Below are 14,293 nucleotides of genomic sequence, written 5' to 3' on the forward strand. Positions count from 1 at the left end.
TGGTTACTGATGTCTACCGGTTCGCCCCAATCTCCAGACAGAGAGATGCCCACCAGACCTGCAGGAGATGGAATCAATCAACCAATCAATGTCTTTATTGGCCCAATTAGGGAAATGTGTAGTGCAGTCAGGATTTAAAAAAATAAGGAAGGCTGTGATGCTGATCTACCTTTCTGTTTTCCTCTCCACTTGGTGTCATAGGTGTGCCAGACTTTAGCATGGGCCTGACAAGACAAGGAGAGAGGCAACTGATATCATCACCTTTCAATTCATTGTCAAACCGTCAATTAGTGGAATCAGATGTGTAGTGGTAGAGCAACAACAACAACGATTTGACTCCACAGGACAAGGATTAATAAATATTGATCTATTTGAATGAAACGTCCACAGTGGAGTTGATTGATCATGATAAAGTAGTAGAATACACACAGAGTTAGCCTGGTCCCAGATCTGTTGTTGCTTTATAGTCAGCTTCTATGGCCCCTGTAGCACAAACAGATCTGGGACCAGGCAAAAATAGTGACCTCTCACCTTGATCATGTGATGCGCGGCCCGGTAGGCCCCTGTTCCTCTCAGCTTCAGTCCAGGAGCGTGCTCACCAGTCTCATAGCCCTCCACTGCCACCGACTGCAAACACACACTCCAGTTAGTCATTTACCCTAGTCATTTACCCCCCTTTAGTCATTTACCCCCCTTTAGTCATTTACCCTTCCCCCCTTTAGTCATTTACCCTGCCCCCCTTTAGTCATTTACCCTGCCCCCTCTATAGTCATTTACCCTGCCCCCCTCTATAGTCATTTACCCTGCCACCCCCTAGACATTTACCCTGCCCCCTCTATAGTCATTTACCCTGCCCCCTCTATAGTCATTTACCCTGCCCCCTCTATAGTCATTTACCCTGCCCCCTCTATAGTCATTTACCCTGCCCCCTCTATAGACATTTACCCTGCCACCCTCTATAGTCATTTACCCTCCCCTCTATAGTCATTTACCCTGCCACCCCCTAGTCATTTACCCTGCCACCCCCTATAGTCATTTACCCTGCCCCCCCCCATAGACATTTAAAAAAGAACACAATAAGTTTGGTTTGAAAAGTGAAGACTTGGTTAAGACTGAATGTACCCATGGGTTGTTCAAGGTGATCCAGTATTTCACTCTGTTTCCGAATCTCTCAAAACACAGGTTGGCAAACTCATTAAAGTAGTTGACCATGCTGATGTTCTGCCATCCTCCGTACTTCTCCTGGAGGACCTACAGGAACACATAGAGGAAGAGATGAACCCGCCAAGGGAAATAGTAGAATGTCTTCTAGAATAATCTAGGGGCTTTTTTTGGGGGGCTTTATCATAGAATGTGTGGCTAATTTAATAGGATCTCCGTGGGCTGTATCATAGTGGCTAATTTAATAGGATCTCTGTGGGCTTTATCATAGAGTGGCTAATTTAATAGATCTCTGTGGGCTTTATCATAGAGTGGCTAATTTAATGGATCTCTGTGGGCTTTATCATAGAGTGGCTAATTTAATAGATCTCTGTGGGCTTTATCATAGAGTGGCTAATTTAATAGATCTCCGTGGGCTTTATCATAGAGTGGCTAATTTAATAGATCTCTGTGGGCTTTATCACAGAGTGGCTAATTTAATAGGATCTCTGTGGGCTTTATCAAAGAGTGGCTAATTTAATAGATCTCTGTGGGCTTTATCAAAGAGTGGCTAATTTAATAGGATCTCTGTGGGCTTTATCATAGAGTGGCTAATTTAATAGATCTCTGTGGGCTTTATCATAGAGTGGCTAATTTAATAGGATATCCGTGGGCTTTATAGTAAAGACGTTTAACGTCTTAAAATGTATGACCTTTTTTAATGTGGCATAAACACAACCAGTCGCGATGTTTTCATCTGATTGTCAGGCATTTGATTCATGTCAAATACATCTGTTACAAAACACACACCAAAGTGATTATCGTTCATTAGACCTACACCGTGTGGCGCAAATTGATGCGTCCTCTGCTGTGCTCGCACGTCTCGTTCTCCGCCACTCATCTGACGCCCTTCGCATAATGTCACGGTTCTCGTTTGAACCACACGTCAGTTTGGAGTGTATTCCCGAAGGTTTCAAGTCCATTCACTCATTTCTCATGCGACTGTCATGCGGTAGGCTAATGATACATATTAGTGGAATAGCCCACGGTTTACTTGGCATCTTTGTGTTCGTTAATGTTTAACCGGTGTGGCGTGCCGAATGTTCCCAGGACAACATACAGACACATCGTCTTCGCCGTATCTTTAGCATGACAGTGACCACAGGAGGTTGGGCTAGACGACACACATAGATCAAGGTACCAGGCTATGTCGTGTGTCTGTTCTATTAATAAGACCCACCTGAGGTAGATCCCAGTGGTACAGAGTAGCGATGGGAGTGATCTTGTTCTCCAACAGGTTGTCAATCAACTCATCGTAGTACTTTATCCCTTTCTCATTCACATGGTCAGCTGTGAAAGAAATCCCAGAACCCATCAGTGTGGACCAAAACGTTACACAATACAACTACACAGTAAAACAGTCAAACTGGGAGCAATCGACACGTGTGTGGTTGTTTTTTTTTTGTTAAAAAAAAATTGTACCCTGCACCTACAAATGTACTGGATGTGTGTACCATACTTGTAATCACACGTGGGTAACTCACATTTGATCCCAGTAGGCATGATACGGGGCCAGGAGATAGAGAAGCGATAGTGGTCCAGCTTCAGCTCTTTCATGAGGGAGATGTCCTCCTGGGGTAACAACAGAGATGTTATAGCTCTGGTCTCATTAGGGAGATGTTCTGGGGTAACAACAGATGTTATAGCTCTGGTCTCATTAGGGAGATGTCCTCCTGGGGTAACAACAGAGATGTTATAGCTCTGGTCTCATTAGGGAGATGTCCTCCTGGGGTAACAACAGAGACTTTATAGCTCTGGTCTCATTAGGGAGATGTTCTGGGGTAACAACAGAGATGTTATAGCTCTGGTCTCATTAGGGAGATGTCCTCCTGGGGTAACAACAGAGATGTTATAGCTCTGGTCTCATTAGGGAGATGTCCTCCTGGGGTAACAACAGAGATGTTATAGCTCTGGTCTCATTAGGGAGATGTTCTGGGGCAACAACAGAGATGTTATAGCTCTGGTCTCATTAGGGAGATGTCCTCCTGGGGTAACAACAGAGATGTTATAGCTCTGGTCTCATTAGGGAGATGTCCTCCTGGGGGTAACAACAGAGATGTTATAGCTCTGGTCTCATTCGGGAGATGTCCTCCTGGGGGTAACAACAGAGATGTTATAGCTCTGGTCTCATGAGGGAGATGTTCTGGGGCAACAACAGAGATGTTATAGCTCTGGTTTCATTAGGGAGATGTTCTGGGGCAACAACAGAGATGTTATAGCTCTGGTCTCATTAGGGAGATGTTCTGGGGTAACAACAGAGATGTTATAGCTCTGTACTCATTAGGGAGATGTCCTCCTGGGGTAACAACAGAGATGTTATAGCTCTGGTCTCATTAGGGAGATGTCCTCCTGGTGTAACAACAGAGATGTTGTAGCTCTGGTCTCATTAGGGAGATGTTCTGGGGTAACAACAGAGATGTTATAGCTCTGGTCTCATTAGGGAGATGTCCTCCTGGGGTAACAACAGAGATGTTATAGCTCTGGTCTCATTAGGGAGATGTCCTCCTGGGGGTAACAACAGAGATGTTATAGCTCTGGTCTCATGAGGGAGATGTTCTGGGGCAACAACAGAGATGTTATAGCTCTGGTCTCATTAGGGAGATGTTCTGGGGCAACAACAGAGATGTTATAGCTCTGGTCTCATTAGGGAGATGTCCTCCTGGGGTAACAACAGAGACTTTATAGCTCTGGTCTCATTAGGGAGATGTTCTGGGGTAACAACAGAGATGTTATAGCTCTGGTCTCATTAGGGAGATGTTCTGGGGTAACAACAGAGATGTTATAGCTCTGGTCTCATTAGGGAGATGTCCTCCTGGGGTAACAACAGAGACTTTATAGCTCTGGTCTCATTAGGGAGATGTTCTGGGGTAACAACATAGATGTTATAGCTCTGGTCTCATTAGGGAGATGTCCTCCTGGGGTAACAACAGAGATGTTATAGCTCTGGTCTCATTAGGGAGATGTTCTGGGGTAACAACAGAGATGTTATAGCTCTGGTCTCATTAGGAGATGTCCTCCTGGGGTAACAACAGAGATGTTATAGCTCTGTACTCATTAGGAGATGTCCTCCTGGGGTAACAACAGAGATGTTATAGCTCTGGTCTCATTAGGAGATGTTCTGGGGTAACAACAGAGATGTTATAGCTCTGTACTCATTAGGGAGATGTCCTCCTGGGGTAACAACAGAGATGTTATAGCTCTGGTCTCATTAGGGAGATGTTCTGGGGTAACAACAGAGATGTTATAGCTCTGGTCTCATTAGGGAGATGTCCTCCTGGGGTAACAACAGAGATGTTATAGCTCTGGTCTCATTAGGGAGATGTTCTGGGGCAACAACAGAGATGTTATAGCTCTGGTCTCATTTGGGAGATGTCCTCCTGGGGTAACAACAGAGATGTTATAGCTCTGGTCTCATTAGGGAGATGTCCTCCTGGGGGTAACAACAGAGATGTTATAGCTCTGGTCTCATTAGGGAGATGTCCTCCTGGGGGTAACAACAGAGATGTTATAGCTCTGGTCTCATGAGGGAGATGTTCTGGGGCAACAACAGAGATGTTATAGCTCTGTACTCATTAGGGAGATGTCCTCCTGGTGTAACAACAGAGATGTTATAGCTCTGGTCTCATTAGGAGATGTTCTGGGGTAACAACAGAGATGTTATAGCTCTGGTCTCATTAGGGAGATGTCCTCCTGGGGTAACAACAGAGATGTTATAGCTCTGGTCTCATTAGGGAGATGTTCTGGGGTAACAACAGAGATGTTATAGCTCTGGTCTCATTAGGAGATGTCCTCCTGGGGTAACAACAGAGACTTTATAGCTCTGGTCTCATTAGGGAGATGTTCTGGGGTAACAACAGAGATGTTATAGCTCTGGTCTCATTAGGGAGATGTCCTCCTGGGGTAACAACAGAGATGTTATAGCTCTGGTCTCATTAGGGAGATGTTCTGGGGTAACAACAGAGATGTTATAGCTCTGGTCTCATTAGGGAGATGTCCTCCTGGGGTAACAACAGAGACTTTATAGCTCTGGTCTCATTAGGGAGATGTTCTGGGGTAACAACAGAGATGTTATAGCTCTGGTCTCATTAGGGAGATGTCCCCTGGGGTAACAACAGAGATGTTATAGCTCTGGTCTCATTAGGGAGATGTTCTGGGGTAACAACAGAGATGTTATAGCTCTGGTCTCATTAGGGAGATGTCCTCCTGGGGTAACAACAGAGATGTTATAGCTCTGTACTCATTAGGAGATGTCCTCCTGGGGTAACAACAGAGATGTTATAGCTCTGGTCTCATTAGGGAGATGTTCTGGGGCAACAACAGAGATGTTATATCTCTGGTCTCATTAGGGAGATGTCCTCCTGGGGTAACAACAGAGACTTTATAGCTCTGGTCTCATTAGGGAGATGTTCTGGGGTAACAACAGAGATGTTATAGCTCTGGTCTCATTAGGGAGATGTTCTGGGGCAACAACAGAGATGTTATAGCTCTGGTCTCATTAGGGAGATGTCCTCCTGGGGTAACAACAGAGATGTTATAGCTCTGGTCTCATTAGGGAGATGTTCTGGGGTAACAACAGAGATGTTATAGCTCTGGTCTCATTAGGGAGATGTCCTCCTGGGGTAACAACAGAGATGTTATAGCTCTGGTCTCATTAGGGAGATGTTCTGGGGTAACAACAGAGATGTTATAGCTCTGGTCTCATTAGGAGATGTCCTCCTGGGGTAACAACAGAGATGTTATAGCTCTGTACTCATTAGGGAGATGTCCTCCTGGGGTAACAACAGAGATGTTATAGCTCTGGTCTCATTAGGGAGATGTTCTGGGGTAACAACAGAGATGTTATAGCTCTGTACTCATTAGGAGATGTCCTCCTGGGGTAACAACAGAGATGTTATAGCTCTGGTCTCATTAGGGAGATGTTCTGGGGTAACAACAGAGATGTTATAGCTCTGGTCTCATTAGGGAGATGTCCTCCTGGGGTAACAACAGAGATGTTATAGCTCTGGTCTCATTAGGGAGATGTTCTGGGGTAACAACAGAGATGTTATAGCTCTGGTCTCATTAGGGAGATGTCCTCCTGGGGCAACAGAGATGTTATAGCTCTGGTCTCATTAGGGAGATGTCCTCCTGGGGGTAACAACAGAGATGTTATAGCTCTGGTCTCATTAGGGAGATGTCCTCCTGGGGGTAACAACAGAGATGTTATAGCTCTGGTCTCATGAGGGAGATGTTCTGGGGCAACAACAGAGATGTTATAGCTCTGTACTCATTAGGAGATGTCCTCCTGGTGTAACAACAGAGATGTTATAGCTCTGGTCTCATTAGGGAGATGTTCTGGGGTAACAACAGAGATGTTATAGCTCTGGTCTCATTAGGGAGATGTCCTCCTGGGGTAACAACAGAGACTTTATAGCTCTGGTCTCATTAGGGAGATGTTCTGGGGTAACAACAGAGATGTTATAGCTCTGGTCTCATTAGGGAGATGTCCTCCTGGGGTAACAACAGAGATGTTATAGCTCTGGTCTCATTAGGGAGATGTCCTCCTGGGGGTAACAACAGAGATGTTATAGCTCTGGTCTCATGAGGGAGATGTTCTGGGGCAACAACAGAGATGTTATAGCTCTGTACTCATTAGGGAGATGTCCTCCTGGTGTAACAACAGAGATGTTATAGCTCTGGTCTCATTAGGGAGATGTTCTGGGGTAACAACAGAGATGTTATAGCTCTGGTCTCATTAGGGAGATGTCCTCCTGGGGTAACAACAGAGATGTTATAGCTCTGGTCTCATTAGGGAGATGTTCTGGGGTAACAACAGAGATGTTATAGCTCTGGTCTCATTAGGGAGATGTCCTCCTGGGGTAACAACAGAGACTTTATAGCTCTGGTCTCATTAGGGAGATGTTCTGGGGTAACAACAGAGATGTTATAGCTCTGGTCTCATTAGGGAGATGTCCTCCTGGGGTAACAACAGAGATGTTATAGCTCTGGTCTCATTAGGGAGATGTTCTGGGGTAACAACAGAGATGTTATAGCTCTGGTCTCATTAGGGAGATGTCCTCCTGGGGTAACAACAGAGATGTTATAGCTCTGTACTCATTAGGGAGATGTCCTCCTGGGGTAACAACAGAGATGTTATAGCTCTGGTCTCATTAGGGAGATGTTCTGGGGTAACAACAGAGATGTTATAGCTCTGGTCTCATTAGGGAGATGTCCTCCTGGGGTAACAACAGAGACTTTATAGCTCTGGTCTCATTAGGGAGATGTTCTGGGGTAACAACAGAGATGTTATAGCTCTGTACTCATTAGGGAGATGTCCTCCTGGGGTAACAACAGAGATGTTATAGCTCTGGTCTCATTAGGGAGATGTCCTCCTGGTGTAACAACAGAGATGTTGTAGCTCTGGTCTCATTAGGGAGATGTTCTGGGGTAACAACAGAGATGTTATAGCTCTGGTCTCATTAGGGAGATGTTCTGTGGTAACAACAGATATGTTATAGCTCTGGTCTCATTATGGAGATGTTCTCCTGGGGTAACAACAGAGATGTGATAGCTCTGGTCTCATTAGGGAGATGTTCTGGGGCAACAACAGAGATGTTATAGCTCTGGTCTCATTAGGGAGATGTTCTCTTGGGGTAACAACAGAGATGTTATAGCCCTGGTCTCATTAGGGAGATGTTCTCCTGGGGTAACAACATAGATGTTATAGCTCTGGTCTCATTAGGGAGATGTTCTGGGGTAACAACAGAGATATTATAGCTCTGGTCTCTTACCTCCAAGGTAGTGTACAAGTAAAGGGTTTAGGTAGCAGGTTACATTTGCAGGAAACGAGTTAAAACAAATGTTTTAAGTTGAATTTCTACGATTTTTACAATGGTCTGTTACCAGAGTTACGTTCAGTCGCTGATTTGAAGTTGTGTTATGGTACTTGTGAGGTGCTGTTTTTCTTCAGTAAAGGAAGTCACCTTGATTTTGTAGTATCCCTGGCAGGAAGAGTCTCCGGTGTCGTTCTGCAGTATCTTTCCCTTCCTGTGAGAGAACACGTCCCAGATACTCAGTCCTTTACCGTCTTTGTCCCAGGCTCCTTCTGTTTGATAGGCTGAACTGCCGGCACCCCACGAAAATCCTGCACACGGATGGAGAACGATCACGATCGGTCGATCAGTCAGTCAGTCAGTCAATCAATCAGTCAGTCAGTCAGTCAGTCAGTCAGTCAATCAGTCAGTCACTCAATCAGGGTTGGATGTGTGTTCAGGGTTGGAAGTGTGTTGATGGTTGGAAGTGTGTTGATGGTTGGAAGTGTGTTGATGGTTGGAAGTGTGTTGATGGTTGGAAGTGTGTTGATGGTTGGAAGTGTGTTGATGGTTGGAAGTGTGTTGAGGGTTGGATGTGTGTGTTTAGGTTTGTGTTATGCAATGTTTGACATTATGCAAGGTTGGATGTGCATTGTACAGGGTTTAGTGTGTGTTCTGCAGGGTTTGAGTCCGTACCAGCTGGAAAAGTCCCATAATAGAAGGAGCCGCGGTCGTTCTTTGTCCAGTCGAAGTCCTCAGCCGCAGACAGACACAGCACCAGCACCAGCACATGGCACGTCCTGACCGCACAGCAGGGAAGCATGGTAGTCCTCCTATCTCTGGTGACCCAGGCACTGCTGAAACAGAGAGGGCTCTGATACATTCAGCAGCTCTCTGTCTCCGTGTCTCTGTCTCCGTGTCTCTCCGTCTCTGTCTCCGTCTCTGTGTGTCTCTGTCTCCGTGTCTCTGTGTCTCTGTCTCCGTGTCTCTGTGCCTCTCTCTGTGTCTCTGTCTCTCGTGTCTCTGTCTCCGTGTCTCTCCGTCTCTGTCTCCGTGTCTCTGTCTCCGTGTCTCTCCGTCTCTGTCTCCGTCTCTGTGTGTCTCTGTCTCCGTGTCTCTGTGTCTCTGTCTCCGTGTCTCTGTGCCTCTCTCTGTCTCCGTGTCTCTGCGTCTCTCTCTCTCTCTCTTGTTAAGTATAAACCTAGTCTAGGCATACTTAGTATAAACCTAATATGTCTAATGGTATATTATGTCTAATTGTATATTATATCTAATTGTATATTATATCTAATGGTATATTATGTCTAATGGTATATTATGTCTAATGGTATAGTATGTCTAATGGTATATTATGTCTAATGGTATATTATGTCTAATGGTATATTATGTCTAATGGTATAGTATGTCTAATGGTATATTATGTCTAATGGTATAGTATGTCTAATGGTATATTATGTCTAATGGTATATTATGTCTAATGGTATATTATGTCTAATGGTATATTATGTCTAATGGTATATTATGTCTAATGGTATAGTATGTCTAATGGTATAGTATGTCTAATGGTATATTATGTCTAATGGTATATTATGTCTAATGGTATATTATGTCTAATGGTATATTATGTCTAATGGTATATTATGTCTAATGGTATATTATGTCTAATGGTATATTATGTCTAATGGTATAGTATGTCTAATGGTATAGTATGTCTAATGGTATAGTATGTCTAATGGTATATTATGTCTAATGGTATAGTATGTCTAATGGTATATTATGTCTAATGGTATATTATGTCTAATGGTATATTATGTCTAATGGTATATTATGTCTAATGGTATAGTATGTCTAATGGTATATTATGTCTAATGGTATAGTATGTCTAATGGTATAGTATGTCTAATGGTATATTATGTCTAATGGTATAGTATGTCTAATGGTATATTATGTCTAATTGTATATTATATCTAATTGTATATTATATCTAATGGTATATTATGTCTAATGGTATATTATGTCTAATGGTATAGTATGTCTAATGGTATATTATGTCTAATGGTATATTATGTCTAATGGTATATTATGTCTAATGGTATAGTATGTCTAATGGTATATTATGTCTAATGGTATAGTATGTCTAATGGTATATTATGTCTAATGGTATATTATGTCTAATGGTATATTATGTCTAATGGTATAGTATGTCTAATGGTATAGTATGTCTAATGGTATAGTATGTCTAATGGTATATTATGTCTAATGGTATAGTATGTCTAATGGTATATTATGTCTAATGGTATATTATGTCTAATGGTATAGTATGTCTAATGGTATAGTATGTCTAATGGTATATTATGTCTAATGGTATAGTATGTCTAATGGTATATTATGTCTAATGGTATATTATGTCTAATGGTATAGTATGTCTATGTGTATGTCATTTCTAAGGATATGAGCAACATTTGCACCAAGAGAACAGCAGAAAAAAATCAATATACTCAAGATGTTATTTCACTGCCTTATCAATATCTTTGTGTTTTCCAGCAGCAATTCAAAACCAGGCTTGAAGTTGTATCTCCCAAGAGATCCATTCTATGACACAAAACTCTGTTGGAGCAATGAGAGGGGGAGAGAGGGATAGAGGGGGAGAGGGAGGGAGAGAGGGAGGAAGGGAGGGGAGAGGGAGGGAGAGAGGGATGTCTAATGGATGGGAGATGATGGAGTATGAGGGGGAGATGTCTAATGGTATAGATGGGTATAGTATGGGAGATTAGGGGGAGGGGGTATAGATGTCTAGGGGTCTAAGGGAGGGGGAGAGATGGGTCTAATGGGAGGGGATTATGTCTAATGGTATATGAGTCTAGGGAGGGGGAGGGGAGGGGGAGAGAGGGAGGAAGGGAGGGGGAGAGAGAGAGGAGAGGGAGAGAGAGAGAGGGGGAGAGAGGGAGAGAGAGAGGGAGGGAGAGAGAGGGAGGGGGAGAGAGAGAGGGAGGGAGAGAGAGGGAGGGAGGGAGAGAGGGAGGGGGAGAGAGGGAGGAAGGATTCTATGAGACAAAACTCTGAGCAAAGGGAGGGGGAGAGAGAGAGAGAGGGAGAGAGGGGGAGGGGGAGAGAGAGGGAGGGGAGAGGGAGAGGGAGAGAGAGAGAGGGAGAGAGAGGGAGGGGGGGAGAGAGAGAGAGAGAGAGAGAGGGAGGGGGAGAGGGAGGGAGGGAGAGAGGGAGAGAGAGAGAGAGAGAGGGAGGGGGAGAGAGAGGGAGGGAGGGGGGAGAGAGAGGGAGGGAGAGGAAGGGAGGGGGAGAGAGAGAGGGGATGAGAGAGGAAGGGGAGGGAGGGGGGGAGGGAGGGAGGGGGGGGAGAGAGAGAGGGAGGGAGGGGGAGAGAGGGAGGGAGAGGAAGGGGAGAGGGAGGGGGGAGAGAGAGAGAGGGATGAGAGAGGAGGGGGAGGGAGGGGGGAGAGGAGAGGAGAGGGAGGGGGGGGGGAGGGAGGGAGGGAGAGAGAGAGGGGGGAGGGGAGAGGGGAGGAGGGAGGGAGGAGGGGGGGAGGAGGGAGAGGAGAGGGAGGGGGGGGAGAGAGAGAGGGAGGGAGGGGGAGGGAGAGGGGAGGGAGGGGGAGAGAGAGGGAGGGAGGGGGAGAGAGATGACACTGCCATTGACAGTCTGCAGACACTGTTCTCACAGTGGTGTTACCTGGCTGAGTTATTACAACACTGTAGCAAACACTACAGGCTCCCGAGTGGCCCTAGCGGTCTAAGACACTGAGTCTCAGTGCTAGAGGCGTCACTACAGACACCCTGGTTTGAATCCAGGCTGTATCACAACCGGCCCGTGATTGGGAGTCCCATAGGGCGGCGCACAATTGGCCCAGCGTCGTCCGGGTTTGGCCGGGGGAGAACGTCATTGTAAATAATAACTGACTTGCCTAGTTAAATAAAGGTTAAATAAAATATAAATTAAATTAAATTTTAAAAAAACATGCAGAATGCCGTTCTCCATGCACAGACTCTTTCTGTGAAATGCACACACACACACACACACACACACACACATACCTGTCAAAGGTTCAGCATTAGTCCTGCCTGGAAAACGGCATGAAATGGGATAGAGGGAGATTGATTGAAGTCCCTGTTATCTGTTCACATCCAGACAACACTTGCGTATGTAACCCCCTCAGTGCTGTTAACCACCAAACCAAACAGGCTAGAAGCATCCAGCCCACTGGACTCTATAGAGCGGTCTGGTCCAAAATACCCCACTGGTCCAAAATACCCCACTATTGAAACTCAATGGTGTGTGAGCACATTCTGCTTAGGCACACAGATCCTTTACAAACTAGGGTTTACTCTATAATCAAAGCTAATGTAGGAGAGGCTGATACTCTTCTGTTTACAGTATGGTACTGGGACAATGGCAATGTGGCAATAGACATGAGGGATAGCAGAGCATGGGATAGTTAAAGATACATTACAGTAGTGAAATGATTCTCTCCTTAATTTACAGTAGTGAAATGATTCTCTCCTTAATTTACAGTAGTGAAATGATTCTCTCCTTAATTTACAGTAGTGAAATGATTCTCTCCTTAATTTACAGTAGTGAAATGATTCTCTCCTTGAAATGATTCTCTTACAGTAGTGAAATGATTCTCTCCTTAATTTACAGTAGTGAAATGATTCTCTCCTTAATTTACAGTAGTGAAATGATTCTCTCCTTAATTTACAGTAGTGAAATGATTCTCTCCTTAATTTACAGTAGTGAAATGATTCTCTCCTTAATTTACAGTAGTGAAATGATTCTCTCCTTAATTTACAGTAGTGAAATGATTCTCTCCTTAATTTACAGTAGTGAAATGATTCTCTCCTTAATTTACAGTAGTAAAATGATACCTTTACAGTTTGGTGTGGTTCTATAGCAGTTTGGTGTGGTTCTATAGCACAGTTTGGTGTGGTTCTACAGTACAGTTTGGTGTGGTTCTATAGCACAGTTTGGTGTGGTTCTATAGCACAGTTTGGTGTGGTTCTACAGTACAGTTTAGTGTGGTTCTACAGTACAGTTCGGTGTGGTTCTACAGTACAGAACCTATGCAGGCTGAAAACAGCAGGCCTTGTTATCAGGTAGAAGGCTGAAAACAGCAGGCCTTGTTGTCTGGTAACAGGCTGAAAACAGCAGGCCTTGTTATCTGGTAACAGGCTGAAAACAGCAGGCCTTGTTATCTGGTAGCAGGCTGAAAACAGCAGGCCTTGTCCGGTAACAGGCTGAAAACAGCAGGCCTTGTTGTCTGGTAGCAGGCTGAAAACAGCAGGCCTTGTTGTCTGGTAGCAGGCTGAAAATAGCAGGCCTTGTTGTTGTCTGAAAACAGCAGGCCTTGTCTGGTAGCAGGCTGAAAACAGCAGGCCTTGTCTGGTAGCAGGCTGAAAACAGCAGGCCTTGTTGTAGCAGGCTGAAAACAGCAGGCCTGAAAACAGCAGGCCTTGTCCGGTAGCAGGCTGAAAACAGCAGGCCTTGTTGTCTGGTAGCAGGCTGAAAGGCTGAAAACAGCAGGAAAATAGCAGGCCTTGTTGTCCGGTAACATGCTGAAAACAGCAGGCCTTGTTGTCTGGTAACAGGCTGAAAATAGCAGGCTGAAAACAGCAGGCCTTGTTATCTGGTAGCAGGCTGAAAACAGCAGGCCTTGTTGTCTGGTAACAGGCTGAAAACAGCAGGCCTTGTTGTCTGGTAGCAGGCTGAAAACAGCAGGCCTTGTTATCTGGTAGCAGGCTGAAAACAGCAGGCCTTGTTGTCTGGTAGCAGGCTGAAAACAGCAGGCCTTGTTGTCTGGTAGCAGGCTGAAAACAGCAGGCCTTGTTGTCCGGTAGCAGGCTGAAAACAGCAGGCCTTGTTGTCTGGTAGCAGGCTGAAAACAGCAAGCCTTGTTGTCCGGTAGCAGGCTGAAAACAGCAAGCCTTGTTATCTGGTAGCAGGCTGAAAACAGCAGGCCTTGTTGTCCGGTAGCAGGCTGAAAACAGCAGGCATTGTTGTCCGGTAGCAGGCTGAAAACAGCAAGCCTTGTTGTCCGGTAGCAGGCTGAAAACAGCAGGCATTGTTGTCCGGTAGCAGGCTGAAAACAGCAAGCCTTGTTGTCCGGTAGCAGGCTGAAAACAGCAAGCCTCGTTGTCCGGTAGCAGGCTGAAAACAGCAGGCCTTGTTGTCCGGTAGAAGGCTGAAAACAGTAGGCCTTATTGTCCGGTAGCAGGCTGAAAACAGCAGGCCTTGTTGTCTGGTAGAAGGCTGAAAACAGCAGGCCTTGTTGTCCGGTAGCAGGCTGAAA

The 14,293-nt window shown here is 45.1% G+C and overlaps 1 protein-coding gene across 2 annotated transcripts in view; it reads right to left on the minus strand.

The window, feature by feature from the left end:
- The window catches only part of lctlb (lactase-like b), a 30,121-nt gene extending 17,665 nt beyond the window's left edge, over positions 1-12,456 (minus strand). The window contains exons 1-9 of one of the 2 annotated variants that reach the window (XM_042299526.1): positions 12,042-12,456; positions 8,688-8,845; positions 8,163-8,323; positions 2,685-2,772; positions 2,381-2,490; positions 1,123-1,251; positions 532-627; positions 170-224; positions 1-58 (exon numbers count right to left, since the gene is read on the minus strand). The exon at positions 1-58 is cut by the window's left edge and continues 104 nt beyond it. In XM_042299526.1, the coding sequence (XP_042155460.1) occupies positions 1-58; positions 170-224; positions 532-627; positions 1,123-1,251; positions 2,381-2,490; positions 2,685-2,772; positions 8,163-8,323; positions 8,688-8,814 (824 nt within the window). In that variant the 5' untranslated portion in view covers positions 8,815-8,845; positions 12,042-12,456. Of the gene's footprint in view, positions 59-169; positions 225-531; positions 628-1,122; positions 1,252-2,380; positions 2,491-2,684; positions 2,773-8,162; positions 8,324-8,687; positions 8,849-12,041 lie in introns of both variants that reach the window. The other variant, XM_042299300.1, reaches the window with a different exon arrangement.
- Between the last annotated feature and the right edge of the window lie 1,837 nt (positions 12,457-14,293).

The sequence above is a fragment of the Oncorhynchus tshawytscha genome, linkage group LG01 (assembly GCF_018296145.1).
Source record: "Oncorhynchus tshawytscha isolate Ot180627B linkage group LG01, Otsh_v2.0, whole genome shotgun sequence".
In the NCBI taxonomy this organism is placed as follows: domain Eukaryota; kingdom Metazoa; phylum Chordata; class Actinopteri; order Salmoniformes; family Salmonidae; genus Oncorhynchus; species Oncorhynchus tshawytscha.